The sequence below is a fragment of the Haliotis cracherodii genome, unplaced genomic scaffold (assembly GCF_022045235.1).
Source record: "Haliotis cracherodii isolate W230 unplaced genomic scaffold, xgHalCrac1.p SCAF_1, whole genome shotgun sequence".
In the NCBI taxonomy this organism is placed as follows: domain Eukaryota; kingdom Metazoa; phylum Mollusca; class Gastropoda; order Lepetellida; family Haliotidae; genus Haliotis; species Haliotis cracherodii.
The window spans coordinates 19910338-19925942 of record NW_027266264.1 but is presented as its reverse complement, the minus strand read 5'-3'; the positions used below and the strand labels follow the sequence as shown (position 1 = coordinate 19925942).

The following is a 15605-nucleotide window of genomic DNA, read 5'->3' as shown; positions in this document are numbered from 1 at the left end:
TCCTCCCTGAAGGAAGAAACATTCAACCCTCGACTGGCTAGTGACGTGAATCCATACACAGCTAATTGGATTTAAATATAGAGTTGGACATTAGAGCTACTTTCGCATCAATAAGCCATCCGTTCTTCCGCTGGCCACTGTTATATGTTTAGCTCATCGTCTTCTTTCTGTCTTCCCATATTCAAATAATAGCTACCTACCGCATGTATTGATCTTTGTGTGACGTCGGCGGGTGACGTCGCTATATAAGGGCAGTGTTGCCGGAGTAGTAGTTGTAGCCCATGTGGCCGGCGAGACAGTCGAGATGTCACACAGGGTCAGATTCAACGTCTTGGAAAAGCCTAATCTGGCACCCACCGAAGAAGGTACATCACAGCACGTGTTTCACAACTGTCCGATTGTGGTCGCAAGACGTCAAACAGCAATGTGTATAGCCGAGTGGTAGTTCATCTTCAAGGAGCTTATGTTCATGAAAGCGATGGATTGGTATTCCTGTATCGGAATTTGTAAGACCGGATCAAAGTGGGAGCGTTGGGTTTTTCTTAAATCCTCTTTGATATCAGTGCAGGTTTATGACGGCCGACATTTCCTAAACTGTTTTTTGTGACGGATAGTTGGTTCTGTTTTAGTGAAAGTTCAACTTCTTTAAACTCTGTTGGAAATCGTAGGATGTCATGTAACCCCCTCACAAATGAACCTAGCGGCAACAGAATCCAAACGATGACTTTTGCAACTACGTTGAACTCTGGATCACGACCTGGAAGTAATGGATATTTTGCAGTTCAAATAATGCCAGCCGACGACAGAAAAACTTCTTATTTTTCTTGTTGCGATCGGCATACTGACATGAGTCAAATTACTGGCCTCATCATCAAGTATCTGATGAGCCTGGTCGTCTTGTATGGTGGGTTATGAGACGTGGTGATGCTATCGGCTCAGTTGATATGACAACCCGGCCAATAAAAGACAATGTGGTTGACAGGTGGTGTGTACGCCAGGCAATACCACTGTTATGTATTAGACGTTGAGCCCATTATCGGCGTGTTACCTACCGTGTGTGGAGCTGGTGGTAGAATATTGGGTTTATTCGGTGTATTATGGAATTATCCCAGAGGTCGGAGTGATGATTGCTCTGTAAATACTGCTTGATTGTTAGGAAGAGCAGTTCAATATTTGGGTATATGTAATACATGTGTCTAGAATTTGACTTTTCAGATACAGTAGCCTTCATTCAGTTTTGGACCGCCTCCGTGGTCTTGTGGTAGAGCGTCCGCCCGGAGAGCGGAAGGTCCAGGGTTCGATCCCGGGCCGCGTCATACAAAAAGACGTTAAAAGATTGTACTTGTTGTTACCCTGTCTGGCGCTCGGCATAAAGGGGCTAAAACAAGGACTGGTCGGCTCGGAGTCAGTATACTGTGTCTGAGTGGGGTATTCATGTTAAACTGCGGCATGGTATCTCAGTGAGCTAGCACTATAAATCGGCATCAGTCCGGACTAGTACAAGCAGCCACACACACACATACACGTGCATGCACGTCGCTATATAAGTGCAATAATCTTGGACGCGACGTTAAACCCCATTTCACCTCACCTCACCTCATTCAGTTTTGTTGCCAATGTTGAGTTAAAATAACGCTCCTTTATTGAGAGTTTCCTGTTTTGTGCACTCGGCGTCAAGCCACGTGAGGACGCGTATCTCGCGGAATTTAGTGATTGCAGTTCTGAAGAGGATTTTCTTGAGTGGCCACTACCAAAGCATTCAGAACGTGTCTTGAAGTACATCATCATATATTGATGGTTGTATTGCATTATCAGGTGAGAGGTTTGTCAATCGTTGCAGGGCGTGGAGGAAGGTTGTATCTCTCAAATCATTACTGATCGACGTCTTGATGGTTGTCCTTGGTGACAAGCCCGCCATACTTTGTAAGCGTCGAGTGAACCATCTTGCCACGGTTCTTCCGCCTAATGCCATACCTACCCCAACCATGTCACGGTATGTACTTGTGGTGTTGTTGGAGACAACCCCCACCCCCTTGAGATGTCGGGCCCGGGGACGGCCATTCATACCACTTATACCACTGAAACGCCGTCGTACGCATTAGTATTGTAATATTGAAGTACTAGGGTTCAATAGACGTACATCGACTCCATCTGGCCTGGACCGCCTCCGTGGTCTAAAGGTAGAGCGTCCGCCCGGAGAGCGGAAGGTCCGGGGTTCGATCCCCAGCCGCGTCATACCAAAAGACGTTAAAAAATGGTACTTGTTGTTACCCTGTCTGGCGTTCGGCATTAAGGGGCTAAAACAAGGACTGGTCGGCTCGGAGTCAGTATACTGTGTCTGAGTGGGGTATTCATGTTAAACTGCGGCATGGTATCTCAGTGTGCTAGCACTATAAATCGGCATCAGTCCGGACTAGTACAAGCAGCCACACACACACATACACGTGCATGCACGTCGCTATATAAGTGCAATAATCTTGGACGCGACGTTAAACCCCATTTCACCTCACCTCACCATCTGGCCTCACCATCTGGCCTGGACATATCTCGCAGCTATTGTCGACCGTGCTAAGACCTCAGTAATACCAGCGATTGATTCTGTATCTCAACACCAGCCATGACCCGGCGCACCTCTTTATTAATCCACAACCTTTCCTGTAACACATGCCCCTCGTTATTACGAGAAGGCTATTCCATATAACACGTACTCCCTCGCTATTACGCCCCCTTCCCCTCTTGCGCGTGACACGTGACTCCATTGAGGTTCTTAAGAGCAGATCAATGTCCACAAATAATTCCGGCGATCACGATTTCTCTGAGTTGTTATTTTTGCCAATTCCGTTTTGGTAAATCGATTTCATTTGTTCGGCCCTTCCATATCTTGTGAGATATTCGTATGATTGAGGAGACGCCGAGCACGGTACACACCCGCACGATCAGCTACTTCATAGGTTATTGGACAGAGTGTACTCTGCGTTCTCAGGCCTTGTAATCGGATGTATTTACAGCCCAGCCGTACACGCGTTGATTATAATCCAGTATCAATCATAAATATATGGTACGAGCATCTAAGAGAATTTAAAGTTCACGATTGACGTTTGTTGCCAAAATCCAGCCTGATGACGTCAACGTCAACGTGGGTTCACAACGTGTCTGCGCTATGCTTGTATGTACACGTGGCTGGTGGAAATGGAAATATTATTTATAATTTATGTAACGTCATGGAAACAGAAACGCAACATTGGGCTCAACTAATCATCAACTGATGATGAACACAGAATCACGCGATGACAGACCCGTGAAGATCCGGATACGGAATAGGTCTCCAGCAACCCATGATTGCCGTATAAGCCGACTTTGCGTGTTGTAAGAGGCGACTAACGGGATCGGGTGGTCAGGCTCGCTGACTTGGTTCATGCATGTCATCGTATCCCAATTGTGTAGATCGATGCCCATGATCTAAATCTCTGGATTGTCTGGTCCAGACTCGATTATTTACAGACCTTAGTGCGGCGTTAAACAACCAACAAACAAAAAATGTGACAATGAGCAAAACGTCACGTAACGGCGCATTGCGTCCGAACACTTCTTTCTTTGCAATTCGTAGCGCTCTGTTGTTCATGTTTTCGATATTTTACAAATTTTAGCTTAAAAAACGTGTGTATCTTTGTAAGTAATGCTCGTTAATTTTTTGAATATTGATACTGTTGACTTAAAGTCCTTTCGTCGGAAAGATATTCATTCAACTGGAGTTTATCGAACTTGATAATGAAAATGCATTCATTTGGCCAACCAGGGTTCCTTTCTTTAAAGTCAGTAGTCTTTGGGATATAATTGGCGGACTCTGCGCTCTGCATCAGGCCCGGATTATGGGGTGATGAACGGCTGGTATTCTACTCTGCTCTAAGTGGCTGTCACATGCATCTTCTTAAGAAGGTACATTATGGGCAAGAACAACACGCAATGACCACGCCGACTACCGGTCGAAACCCCCTGCACATGAAGCATGCCACGACGGTGAACGCAACCATTTTGTGACGTCGATGCTGACTGGAATTCGCTATTGAAGATTACAACATTAAGACTATTGCTACCAGTCTTATGTCAATGGAGTCATGTTATTCTCGGATTATGGCAATTCCGCTATGATTGCAGCTCATCTTTGAAACGTAAATTTAGAAATTTGAGGCCCCTGCACTGGTTTCTTGAGAATCTTCAATGATTAGAAAGAGATAAAGTTTGTTTGATATTCTAAATCGATAAGCGTTATACTTCTTAGAGCTGAAAGGAATTTCCTGTGCTTTGAAAATATTCCTTCGTAAATTTTCCTCAACAAAAGCATTTTCTGATAAATGATGAAAGCTCTTGTAGAATGTGTCCTTTGTCATGGGAATTCATCGATTTCTCGGTTTGTGCGAAGGCTTGGCAAGAATGTTACTTGGTGTTATATATTTGCAACATTGTATCGGCACAGCGATGTAAATATAAGGCTCCACTCTCACAGAACAACTCTTTGAATTTGCCCATCAATCGAAATTCTTGATTGCCTTATCCAGGTTAAAATTGAATGTAAACAGAGGGAATGCAAACAGGCTTTGTATTGTCTTATTCAGGCTCCAGGTAATCACGCTATTAGAACCGCTAACAGTGTGAGCCCTGGCTGTGTTTTCTGTATGTGTTTGGGGCTCGTCTTATGACCCTTTGTAATGACTTTGCTTGACTTACTGAGTCTAAACTCCGTGCATTTCTTTTTACAGAACTCAAACAAGCTTTTGACCTGTTTGACAAGAACAACGATGGCAAGATATCCTGTGAAGAGCTTGGATGTGTACTCAGGTCACTCGGTCACGATTATACGCAACCGGAAGTAGAAGAGATGATAAAAAATGCCGATAAAAATGGTAAGCAGAAGTGTCTACCTGGTCTTAAGTTCGCGAAAAAACGCTTCAACTACTAGTAGTTGCAACATTTGGTGTGTGATGTGAAATGGGGTTTAACGTCGCGTCCAAGTGTATTGCACTTATATAGCGACGTGCATGCACTGATGCAGATGTATAGTGCTAGCTCACTGAGATACCATGCCGCAGTTTAACATGAATACCCCACTCAGACACAGTATACTGACTCCGAGCCGACCAGTCCTTGTTTTAGCCCTTTAATGCCGAGCGCCAGACAGGGTAACAACAAGTACCATCTTTTAACGTCTTTTGGTATGACGCGGTCGGGGATCGAACCCCGGACCTTCCGCTCTCTGGGCGGACGCTCTACCACTAGACCACGGAGGCGGTCGTAATTCTTCGCATACATTGGAATTAACCCGTTCAGTTTCCTAATTCTACATTTTCGTCCACTATTGATGAAATATTCTCCACGAAGAAAAAATCTTATTTCTTTTTCAATAATAGTGTTCCCAGAGAGGAAAAATGAAGTATTAATGATAAGCAGACTTTCAAACTATATAAGCAGCCTCGTTATGTAAAAATACGCGGAATCTGTTCTAAACGGTCCTTAACTCCGGTATCCGTTTGTTGAAAGGAGACTGTGTTATTTTCAAACTTCTATATTTATTCCTAATCTTCGTGTTATATTATGAACTATTCCTGGGTTTGAAGAAACGGTGTGGTCTTACTTGACGCTCCGACCATCCACAGCAAGGAAGACAGTATCAATAATTAAAGCCCATTCTAAAAGCGTTCTCGTTCTCGTCTGTGTGAATAGCATGGGCCTGTCCAGACCAACGCTTCCAGTCATTTACAATCACCAGATGGGATTACTTTGGCTTGCGGAGTAATCTCTGCTCGTGTGAAACTCACCTTCCACAGTCACGAAACCTGCCGCGCGAAAAAAAGGACGGGTCTACATTAAGTCAGCTGACTGAGTGTCTGATCGGGGCGAGACGGTTTGGGAAGTGCTCCAAAAGCAAGGAGTCGTATTCATTGTCTAAGCTGTTGATAAAACACTTATCTTTCGAGATGTAATAAACACAGACGGTACTAGCACTGGTACAGACATATAACGGTGAAATGAAGGGACTGTGCCAAAAGCTTAAAATTATTTTTTTAAATAAGTTCGTTATCCTTTTACATGTTTGTATACCACTCAAAACAAGTTAAAAACCTGGAAGGTTGTAGTCTGTGTGTTGCAATACCGACCAGCCATGAGAGATTAACCATAGTCATATGAAAAATATCGATTGATCCTAACTTCTTTTGAGTTAATCACTGGGAAAGCCACTCCGACACTTTGTGACTATTTTTAGTCATCATTGTCATTTTTTTCATTAGACTTCTTTTAGTAACCATGCTTGCATTAATTTGTGAACACCATGACCGTGCTCGAGGGTTTCGCCAGTCTACAACGTCTACGAAGTGAAGGGAAATTGGGTTTATTGCATCGCGTCCAAGGTTATTGCACTTTTCGCCAGTGCATGCTAGGAGGCAGGCGCAACGACTTCGAATTGGGTACATTTGGGCGTTCCCTCACATTATATCAACTCCATTCACTCACTCATTCATTCACTCAATTCTTATCATGTACCGTTGTCGTGAGGGATGCTGTTGAAATGGCTGTGCGAGATGTTTTTAATTAAAATTTTCAACGGTCATAAAGAATGTCTTTTCCGTTAATATTTTCCAACCTCACACACTTACGACAAGTGAAGTTGTCGGATCATACTTAAGTGTACAAGCTGTGTACCTCTTAAAGCTCAATTGGCTTGTCGTGGCTCGGGCGTTCATGAGTGATAAGCCCCAACTCCATTGGTCTCGCACGTGCAAGCACGTACAAGGTCACGTGGTGGGCGGTCACGAGGGTACATCAGCACATGGATGATGAGTCCCCCAGGTTGTGTTAATTAAACACCATGTTCGTCAGAGATGTGTGGCGCTCGGTTAACACATGAAACTAATGAGATTAACAGATGTTTTAGTGTATCGTATCTCTCATATTTATGAGAAAATAATAGTGAAGGTTAACCCATTGCCAATATATATTAATACTTGTCATCAAAGATGTAGGCCAAAACGTTTTCAGCTTCAATACAATTAACAACGACTGTTTAGAACACCATATGTCGTATCCGTTGATGCATTGGTGATGTGAATATTAATTTGCATAAAAACATAGTAATATATTATGTGTTAAGGACGAATGGTTATAAGTATAAAATATTTACTCATTCGGAACATAGAACGTGAGGACACATAAGTGCTTATTATATATTAATATTAATTGATAAACATTTGTCTATTTCCAGAAAACGGTTTTGTAGAATACGACGAATTCCTTATCTTAATGAAGCGCTGGGCGGCCAACCACGCCGCGCGCGCAGAAGCAGAGGTGACAGAGGCGGAGGAGAAGACGAAGGAGACGTTCAAAGTGTTCGACATGGACGGTAACGGCTACATCGACAAGCACGAACTGCGGTACGTCATGCGACGTCTCGGGGAGAACCTTGAGGAGGAGGATGTGAAGGCTATGTTCCAGCTTGCTGACCTCAATGGCGATGGCTTGATAGATTTCGACGGTAGGAAATACGTTACAGTTCTAATACTTTAATCACATAATAAAAGGCGAATATTCTTGTCGTAAGACACGACTAACGGGATCGGTTGGTCAGGCTTGCTGACTTGGTTGATGCAGGTCATCGTATCCCAATTGCGTGGATCGATGCTCTGGATTGCCTGTTCCAGACTCGATAATTTACAGACCGCCGTCATGTAGCTGAAATATTCCTGAGTACGGCGTTAAGTAGCAAACAAACAAACAGACAAACAAGACTAAATCACGTGATAGATGAGGAGGTGGCGGTGGTGAAGCGCAGTTGTTCAAGATTGGTCCTTGGTTGATTTTAAACTTGGGTACAATGTATGCTGCTTTTTCTGATGAGGCTAAAGGCAACACTCACTCACTCATTCGATGATAAGGTGTATCATTTAGAATGTGTTAAAACTGAGCTATACAACCCAATCATATTACACAAAGAAAGTGAAATAAAGAACACGTGATTTTTGTCACATGACTATAATTGGGTTGGCATTGCAGCACACACCTTCCAGTTAACTTGTATTGAGTAGTCTAATATTACATGGTTGTTGTTTACGAAGTAGCTCGGTGGGTAGGGTGTTCGCATGTTCCGTGCGTGACCTTGATGATGGTATGTCATGCTGACCCGACGGCTATAATCATAGTTGTACTTGGTGGCGTAAAGCAGTGACACATGACGGAGTTTAGCCGTGGTACATGATGGCGTTAGGCCGTGGTACATGATGGCGTTAAGCCGTGGTACATGATGGCGTTAAGCCGTGCTACATGCGACGTTGAGCCGTGGTACATGATGACGTTAAGCCGTGGTACATGCGACGTTGAGCCGTGGTACATGATGACGTTAAGCCGTGGTACCCGATGGCGTTAAGCCGTGGTACATGATGGCGTTAAGCCGTGGTATATGCGACGTTGAGCCGTGTTACATGATGGCGTTAAGCCGTGGTACATGATGGCGTTAAGCCGTGGTACATGATGGCGTTAAGCCGTGCTACATGCGACGTTGAGCCGTGGGACATGATGTCGTTAGGCCGTGGTACACGATAGCGTTTAGCCGTGGTACATGATGGCGTTAAGCCGTGGTACATGATGGCGTTAAGCCGTGGTACATGATGGCGTTAAGCCGTGGTACATGACGTTAAGCCGTGGTACATGACGTTAAGCCGTGGTACATGACGTTAAGCCGATGTGCGTGACGGCTTTAAGCCATGGGACATGAGGACGTTAACCCTGTTACATGAACGCGTTATGCCGATGACAAGCCATGGTTCCTGACTATGGTAAACTCTGGTACATGGCGACGTTATGCCGTGGTACACGACGACGCTAAATCCTGGTGACGACGTTAAGCAGGAAACTCATATTAACACAGACCTGTGATAGTCGAAGATGTAATATCCATTTCAGGGACAAAACTCAACTGTCTGACAATGCATCAGAACAGTAGCTTGTCGTGTACAGTGGGTGTTACATGTGATGTGTAGCTACTGAAGAATTATCTGACCATCTGTGGAAATAACCCTGATATTCCAGTAGATGAAAGGCGAGATTGGACACACCTCTTTCAATACGTAGTGCTACACTGCAACGCTGCAGCCCGCGAGACATGCTGAGCCCGAAGAAAGCTACATGAAATTGGTTGCCTGCATTGGTTATGTTTCATGACAATATTACGTTTCCTAATTTCATACTCCTTCATAACCTTCCATGGATGCTCGACCATGTTGGTTTATGGTTTTAAAAAAGTTCCTAAACCATAATACCGTTTGCAGAAACAGTAAAACTCGCCCAATTGGACACTTATGTTTTTTCGAATCTTCTTTCAACATTATACTTCGGCTCATTGTAAATTGGTGGAGCTTGTTCTCAACAGCGAAACCCAACCATTAATTTGAGGTTTCTTCGCTTGTAGCATCGAAGAAAATAGCACGATTGATTTCGAACACGGGCCCAGGACGGTGCATGATGGGACTGTTATGTTGCTTGTTAGGGGTTTCTTGTCTATAGACCCCTGCCGCCCATCTTCCGCCAAGTAGGGAGAAGCAAGAGAATCTCACTGCCCCCAAGTGATTATCTAATGACACGATTTCCGCATTAGCCACTATAATCAGTTTTGTTTCAAGAGAGGTTTAGACTACTAAACTGTGTTTTTACCCCAACCGCAATCCCCGTAGAACATGTTTACTAATTGCTCAACCAAGTCTACCAGACCCCGGAAACAAGCGAACTATTAATGTATGCGTATTTTCATGCTTTAAATGACTCAGACAGTCTGTCACTGAATGGTGTGATGTCGATCCTGACACAGTGACACCATCACTGATGAGGGGGCACTGGAGGCCCAGTCGTCTAAGGCCTGTGCAGAGTTGCGTCCCTTGGTCACGCCAGGAACCTATGATTGTGGGTTCGAATCCCGATTCGCCCCGATTATGTTTCTAGATTTGTTAAACGTCTGAGATCTGCATCACTTCGGGCTTTTCTCCCACATTAAGCTGGCACGCCGTGATATAACTGGAATAATGTTAAAAGCGGCGTTAAACCCAATTCACTCACTCGCCAACCACTGATGTCGAAATAGCGAAATTACTGTCTGCGTAAAGGGAGATAAGCGGGCAAAAACGTCCCCATACGGCCCATTCCCGACCTAATTATGTTTTACCACGGATCCACAGGGGCCCACTTACTGAAAGGAGTCGGCTCCTTGTTCCAAAATGATCAATAAAGTGATCAAAGTTGACCTTCTAAATCCAATTTCCCTGGAAGACACACAAGCTCGAGCCAATCATGCAAATTTACCACTTAATGGGTTTGAAACAGTTCATACGCAGTGACAAGGTGGCATGGATGTGGATTTAACAGATTTTGTCAAACAAAGAAATGCATCTTTCCAAATGGCAACATCAAAACGAGTAGCAACAAATTGGGATACGTTCAGTCCCGAAAAAATATACTTATCAAATATGCTAATAAAAAAATATGCGAAAGTGTGTCCTGTGAGTTCATGTTATAGCCACAGTATCTCGTGGTTGTGGTAAGAGCAGACAGAAATATTGATAGGCGGTCAGTCGATGTGTCATGGTATCCCGAAGGTGAAGGACGTTGGTCATATTACTCAAACTTGCCCACTGTTGCGTAAAACAGACCTAGAAAGAACACGTCACGGCGACTGGCTTCGAAAAATGGCTTCATTAATTGTACACGTAGGGAATGGAACACGTGCAATCGGCTTGAAGAGCCATCGCTTAAACAACATGGTTATCCCATGTAAGTTCAATAACGACGAGGGGCGGTCGGGTAGCCTAGTGGTTAAAGCGTTCGCTCGTCACGCCGAAGACCGGGTTCGATTCCCGACATGGGTACATTGTGTGAAGCCCATTTCTGGTGTCCCCCGCCGTGATATTGCTGGAATATTGCTAAAAGCGGCGTGAAACCATACTCGCTCAGTCACTCAATAACGATGAAAACAAAATTACTTTTCACCTGTCTGGTGTGTAGTCAGACTCATTTTGTGCCTTGCCATTGTTAATAGTTTCGCCGTCCATAAAACCAGCGCTGTGTCTATTCCAACAGTTTCCCTTGCTTTCATTATGGCAAGAAGCTCGCGACGCTTGTAAATTAAGGAGTTCTTCAACAAGCTATACGAGAACATAAGCTCACCGAGCTCGTTTTCTTTACACAGGAAGCAGTTTTAAACATGACATTTTACTCTTTGAATTGATATTTTAGAGTTTATTAGGCTGTTTGTATTTAACTGTAAATTCAACACGCTATTTACCACCGTACCAAGATTGTTCCTGGAATTTCATTCACGCGCTCGAAGAACGACGGAAGTAGAATTATGAAATGCAAACATGGTTAAGGCATGTGTCTAGAAGTCTTGAACATAGCATCTCTGTTGTTGTGACGAAGGGAGTTAAGTTCAGACTTTGGTAGTCTCAGTCTGTTGCCATTTTGGGAATCAAACTCCTACCAACCGTGCTACACCACAAACCCTCACTATACTCTGCGACATTTTCTTTCTTTTTTTTGTGCTGGGAGACGGGAGCAGGTGCTCCAGTCGTTTAAGTCGTCACTCGCTGAGTGAGTTGCGTTCCTTACACCCTGGGTTCGACTCCCTGTTTCTTGAGTATGTCTCTTGTATGTCGTGCGTGTCGCCAAAGACAGCATCTAATACTGTTCAAAGCGGAGTTCGACCCAACTCACTCTCTCACTTATGAAAACACTTATTAACATATTTGTTTTTGTTTTTTCAGAATTTAACAAACTAATGGGTGGTCTTAGTTTCCCATTGTTTCCAAAGGATGTCGGTTCAGGGGAGGCAACTGCACATAGCTCAAGTCAAGACAGTCAAAAGAAGAAGAAATGAAACGTTCCTTAAAAGAAACATTTGAGTGTTTTCGGTTCTTTTCCCTTGTCCCGCCAAATCTTGAGATGATGTGATACCTTGAAGACTTCCTTCTTAGGCAATAAACAGAGACCACTGGTTCTCTTCTGGGACAAGGTCGAGGTTAAAGAAGAAGGTCAAGGTCATTGGGCCCCTTGTGCACAACAGACAAGGTCACAATTCACATTCCATCTACCGTATGTTGTTCTCTGTCAAGCACAAAGGATGCACTATTTAGCAAATCACCTTTTTATATATAGTCGGATAACACTTTCACTGAAGAGAATTCCAAAAAAGGAATATTTACATTGTTTCCGGGATTGTTGTCTATGTTTAAGCGACAGAGGATGTATTTACCAATGACTCACGGAGCTAGAACTTCCTGCAACGACAGTGCAGCTATAACAAGATGTCCCAGAACTCCTTATTGCAAATGGTGAATATATCATATCCGGTATAATGGGGCCGTCAGTTAATGACGGTCAATCAGAGGACATGTCACGGTTTATGTCGGATTAGACCAGACCAGCGGGAGAAGATGGCCACGGCAGGAACATTCTACCGCCTTGTGTTGAGGACGGCAAAAGACGGAATTATTTATACATGTTTGGGTCCCCTATTGTTCCACTGCTTCGTGAGTGCTCTGGAGAGACGGACGGATATATTATCCATTGTGATAGAATGTGTTTTCTTTCTCGCCTCGTGTTCACAATTTTGTAAACTATACCTTTTTTAGCAATCTCGTACTTTGGATGGTTGTTTTTGCACATTTAAGAAGAGTGATCATATTGTTTGTTATCATGATGAATTCCCCGTTCCCTCCTTCCCCTCCTCCCCGAGAGTAAATATTATTTATTATTTATGATTTCGTATATACATGATGTTCAACCTCTTCATAATGAATGGCAACGTGTTTACGTTTATATGAAATGATGTAATTATCACTGGGGTGTGTGCACGCTCCGCCGCCCGACACCATCCTAGCTCAGAGCCTGTATGACATCTGGCAATACTCATCACTGATCCTACAATGTCCATCACCTATCATGGCTATAGCATTCAGGATAGTAAATAGCAACATGGCCTCCATCTCTACCAACTACAAATAGGGCGGTGCGGGTGGCCGAGAAGGCACAGCGTTCGCCACACAAAAGACCCGGGTAGATTTCCCCGATATGCGTTCACTGCATGCCGCCCTTTATTGGTGTCCGTGGTATTTATGTAATATTGTTAAAGCCTCACCATGTTCACTGAATCCATTTAAGAATTTACTTGTAGCGTTTATTGAGGTATGGACGGAAACATCGGTGTTCATACTGTGTAAATCCGCGTAGCTTATTTACGCAAAGAGCTGACACCGGCAGTCACCTTTATGACTCCATGAAATATAACGCCGTAAATCATATTGAAGACCATCCTTATAAATAAATACGTCAAAAATAATATCTACGTGCACTGATTATTTAATCATTAACACACTAATAATTTCGACGGAATCGGTGAAATATTGCTTGGTTACTGCTCGGAATCGCTTGCCAGTTATTTATCACCTCAAGCAAAAGTTTCACTCTTTTTACCATTGGATTTCGATCGCTCTTTTGGGGGAAATTTTGAAAGAGATTACTGATTAGATTTTATTGCGAAAAATCCAAGGAATTAGGCAAAAGTGACACACTTTCGGGGCCTTCTTCTAAAGGGATTCATCACTTCGGGTTTTCCTCCCACGTTAAGATGACACGCCGTGATATAACTGGAATACTGTTAAAAGCGGCTTTAAACCCAACTCACTCACTCACCCTAAATGGATTACTCTGAATAATTTGCACGTCTCCAAAGGATTGCAAAAAATGTCAAATCTACCGGTAACGTATATTGTACGAATTACTGCGTCTGTGCAGTTATGTCTCAAATCCGTAACAAAGTTCCATGTATAACGGCAGAATTTGGAGCAAATGGTTAACCTGGCAATACGTCATGTTGATGTTTGTGCAGAATACAGAAAATATTCTTTTACAACCACGTGTTACTTTTTCTATATCCATCAGTTTCCTTGTTGATGAACTCCAGGTATATCCACATAGAAGACGCTATCAGCCTAGTATCATGTAGCCTCTTGGAGTCAGTACACCACTTCGCCATGGACACCACTAATCCGGCGTTATCTTCCTCCATGTAGAGGACACATACCCTCCCCTCATCCAAACCAAAGACCACATCCTACCGCGCCCATCAAACAACACTGACAATGCTTATCAGCAAGTCGCTTCAGGCAAACTGTCTGTCGATCGCATGTAGAATACAATACTGAAAGCATTTACTATGAAAGATAAGCATATTCTTTACATCCAGAATGTCAAACACTGCATACGTAAGGCAACTGCTCAAAAGAAATGAAGAGCACCCGGTTCATATATATTACCATGGTAATATAGTTATATCAAAGAATCGTGTGTTCTTAACTTCTTTTGAGTAGCATGCATGAACTATATGGTATTTTAAATACGTTGTTAAATGTTGGCTTCTGACTTAACTGGTATTGGAAAATATGTGTGTATTTGTTTCCTAGCAGTATTAACCTCGGACAGAACGCGTGTTATATATCACCTAAATAGGGTAGGCTTTCATTTTTTTTGTCCATGTCAGGTAACTACTGAAGGCAACTAAACTCGCCTTATTGAGTATTGACAGTGGTATTTGTACCTTTCCATTAGCCTGGGGACATATGGACACACAGTATTAAGAGGTTGAATACATGTTGGTGCACAGACTGGGTCATATCCTACACCTATCGATCTCTTTCTTATATTTGAAATGTTTCGTGATATCTCACCCTGTAAATATGTACATATGTCGTTGTCCAAATAAAAGTTACATTTCCTGAGCTACCGACCTGTCACAAGTGAGTTTTGTTTTCGTTCCTTATAGGCTATTCATCACGGGGAGGGGGGGCACGGATGCCCGAGTCGCCCAATTTGCTGTTCAGAGTGGCCTCCCTTGGGTGTGCAAGAAATCTAGGGGTCGAATCCCAGGTTCGCCCTGTCACCACCTTTTCCGTGTTCGTGTGTTTCACCAAAGTGGCACACGTCTCAGATCTGCATCGCATGCCGTAATTTAACTGAAATACAGTGGCATTAATCTAACTCACCCACTAACTCTTTCTTTGGATATAAATCCTATTCACAATTCCTGTTCGACTTACAGTCGACTACCAATCTGTGCAAAATAAATCGATGTCGACTGAAACGTCGAACATATTGTTTGTTTGTTGTTTAACGCCATACTCAGCAATATTCCAGCTACATAACGGCGGTTGGTAAATAATCGAGTCTGGACCAGACAATCCAGTGTTTGACATCATGAGCATCGATCTACGCAAGTGGAATACGATGACATGCATCAACCAAGTCAGCGAGTCTGACCACCCGATCACGTTAGTCGCCTCTTATGACAACGTCGGTATATATGTGCAATAATCTTGGACGCGACGTTAAACCCCATTTCACCTCACCTCTTATGACAAGAAAAGTCGCCTCTTACGGCAAGCATGGGTTGCTTAAGACATATTCTCTACCCCGATCTTCACGGGCCTCGAACATCTTGAATAACTGATTGTGAATCCTGTTTGTCACGGAACGGTCAGATCCAACAGGTTCTGATTCAGATCGGAGGTGATGTCAGT

General features: G+C 43.5%; 1 protein-coding gene across 11 annotated transcripts in view; it reads left to right on the top strand.

Moving 5' to 3' along the window:
* The window catches only part of LOC139474226 (calmodulin-like), a 180284-nt gene extending 165443 nt beyond the window's left edge, over positions 1–14841 (top strand). For 8 of the 11 annotated variants that reach the window (XM_071257165.1, XM_071257194.1, XM_071257173.1 and 5 more), the window contains 3 exons: positions 4758–4901; positions 7256–7525; positions 11796–14840. In XM_071257165.1, the coding sequence (XP_071113266.1) occupies positions 4758–4901; positions 7256–7525; positions 11796–11908 (527 nt within the window). In that variant the 3' untranslated portion in view covers positions 11909–14840. Of the gene's footprint in view, positions 1–4757; positions 4902–7255; positions 7526–11795 lie in introns of all 11 variants that reach the window. The other 3 variants (XM_071257180.1, XM_071257157.1, XM_071257139.1) reach the window with 1 other exon arrangement.
* Positions 14842–15605: the final 764 nt, after the last annotated feature.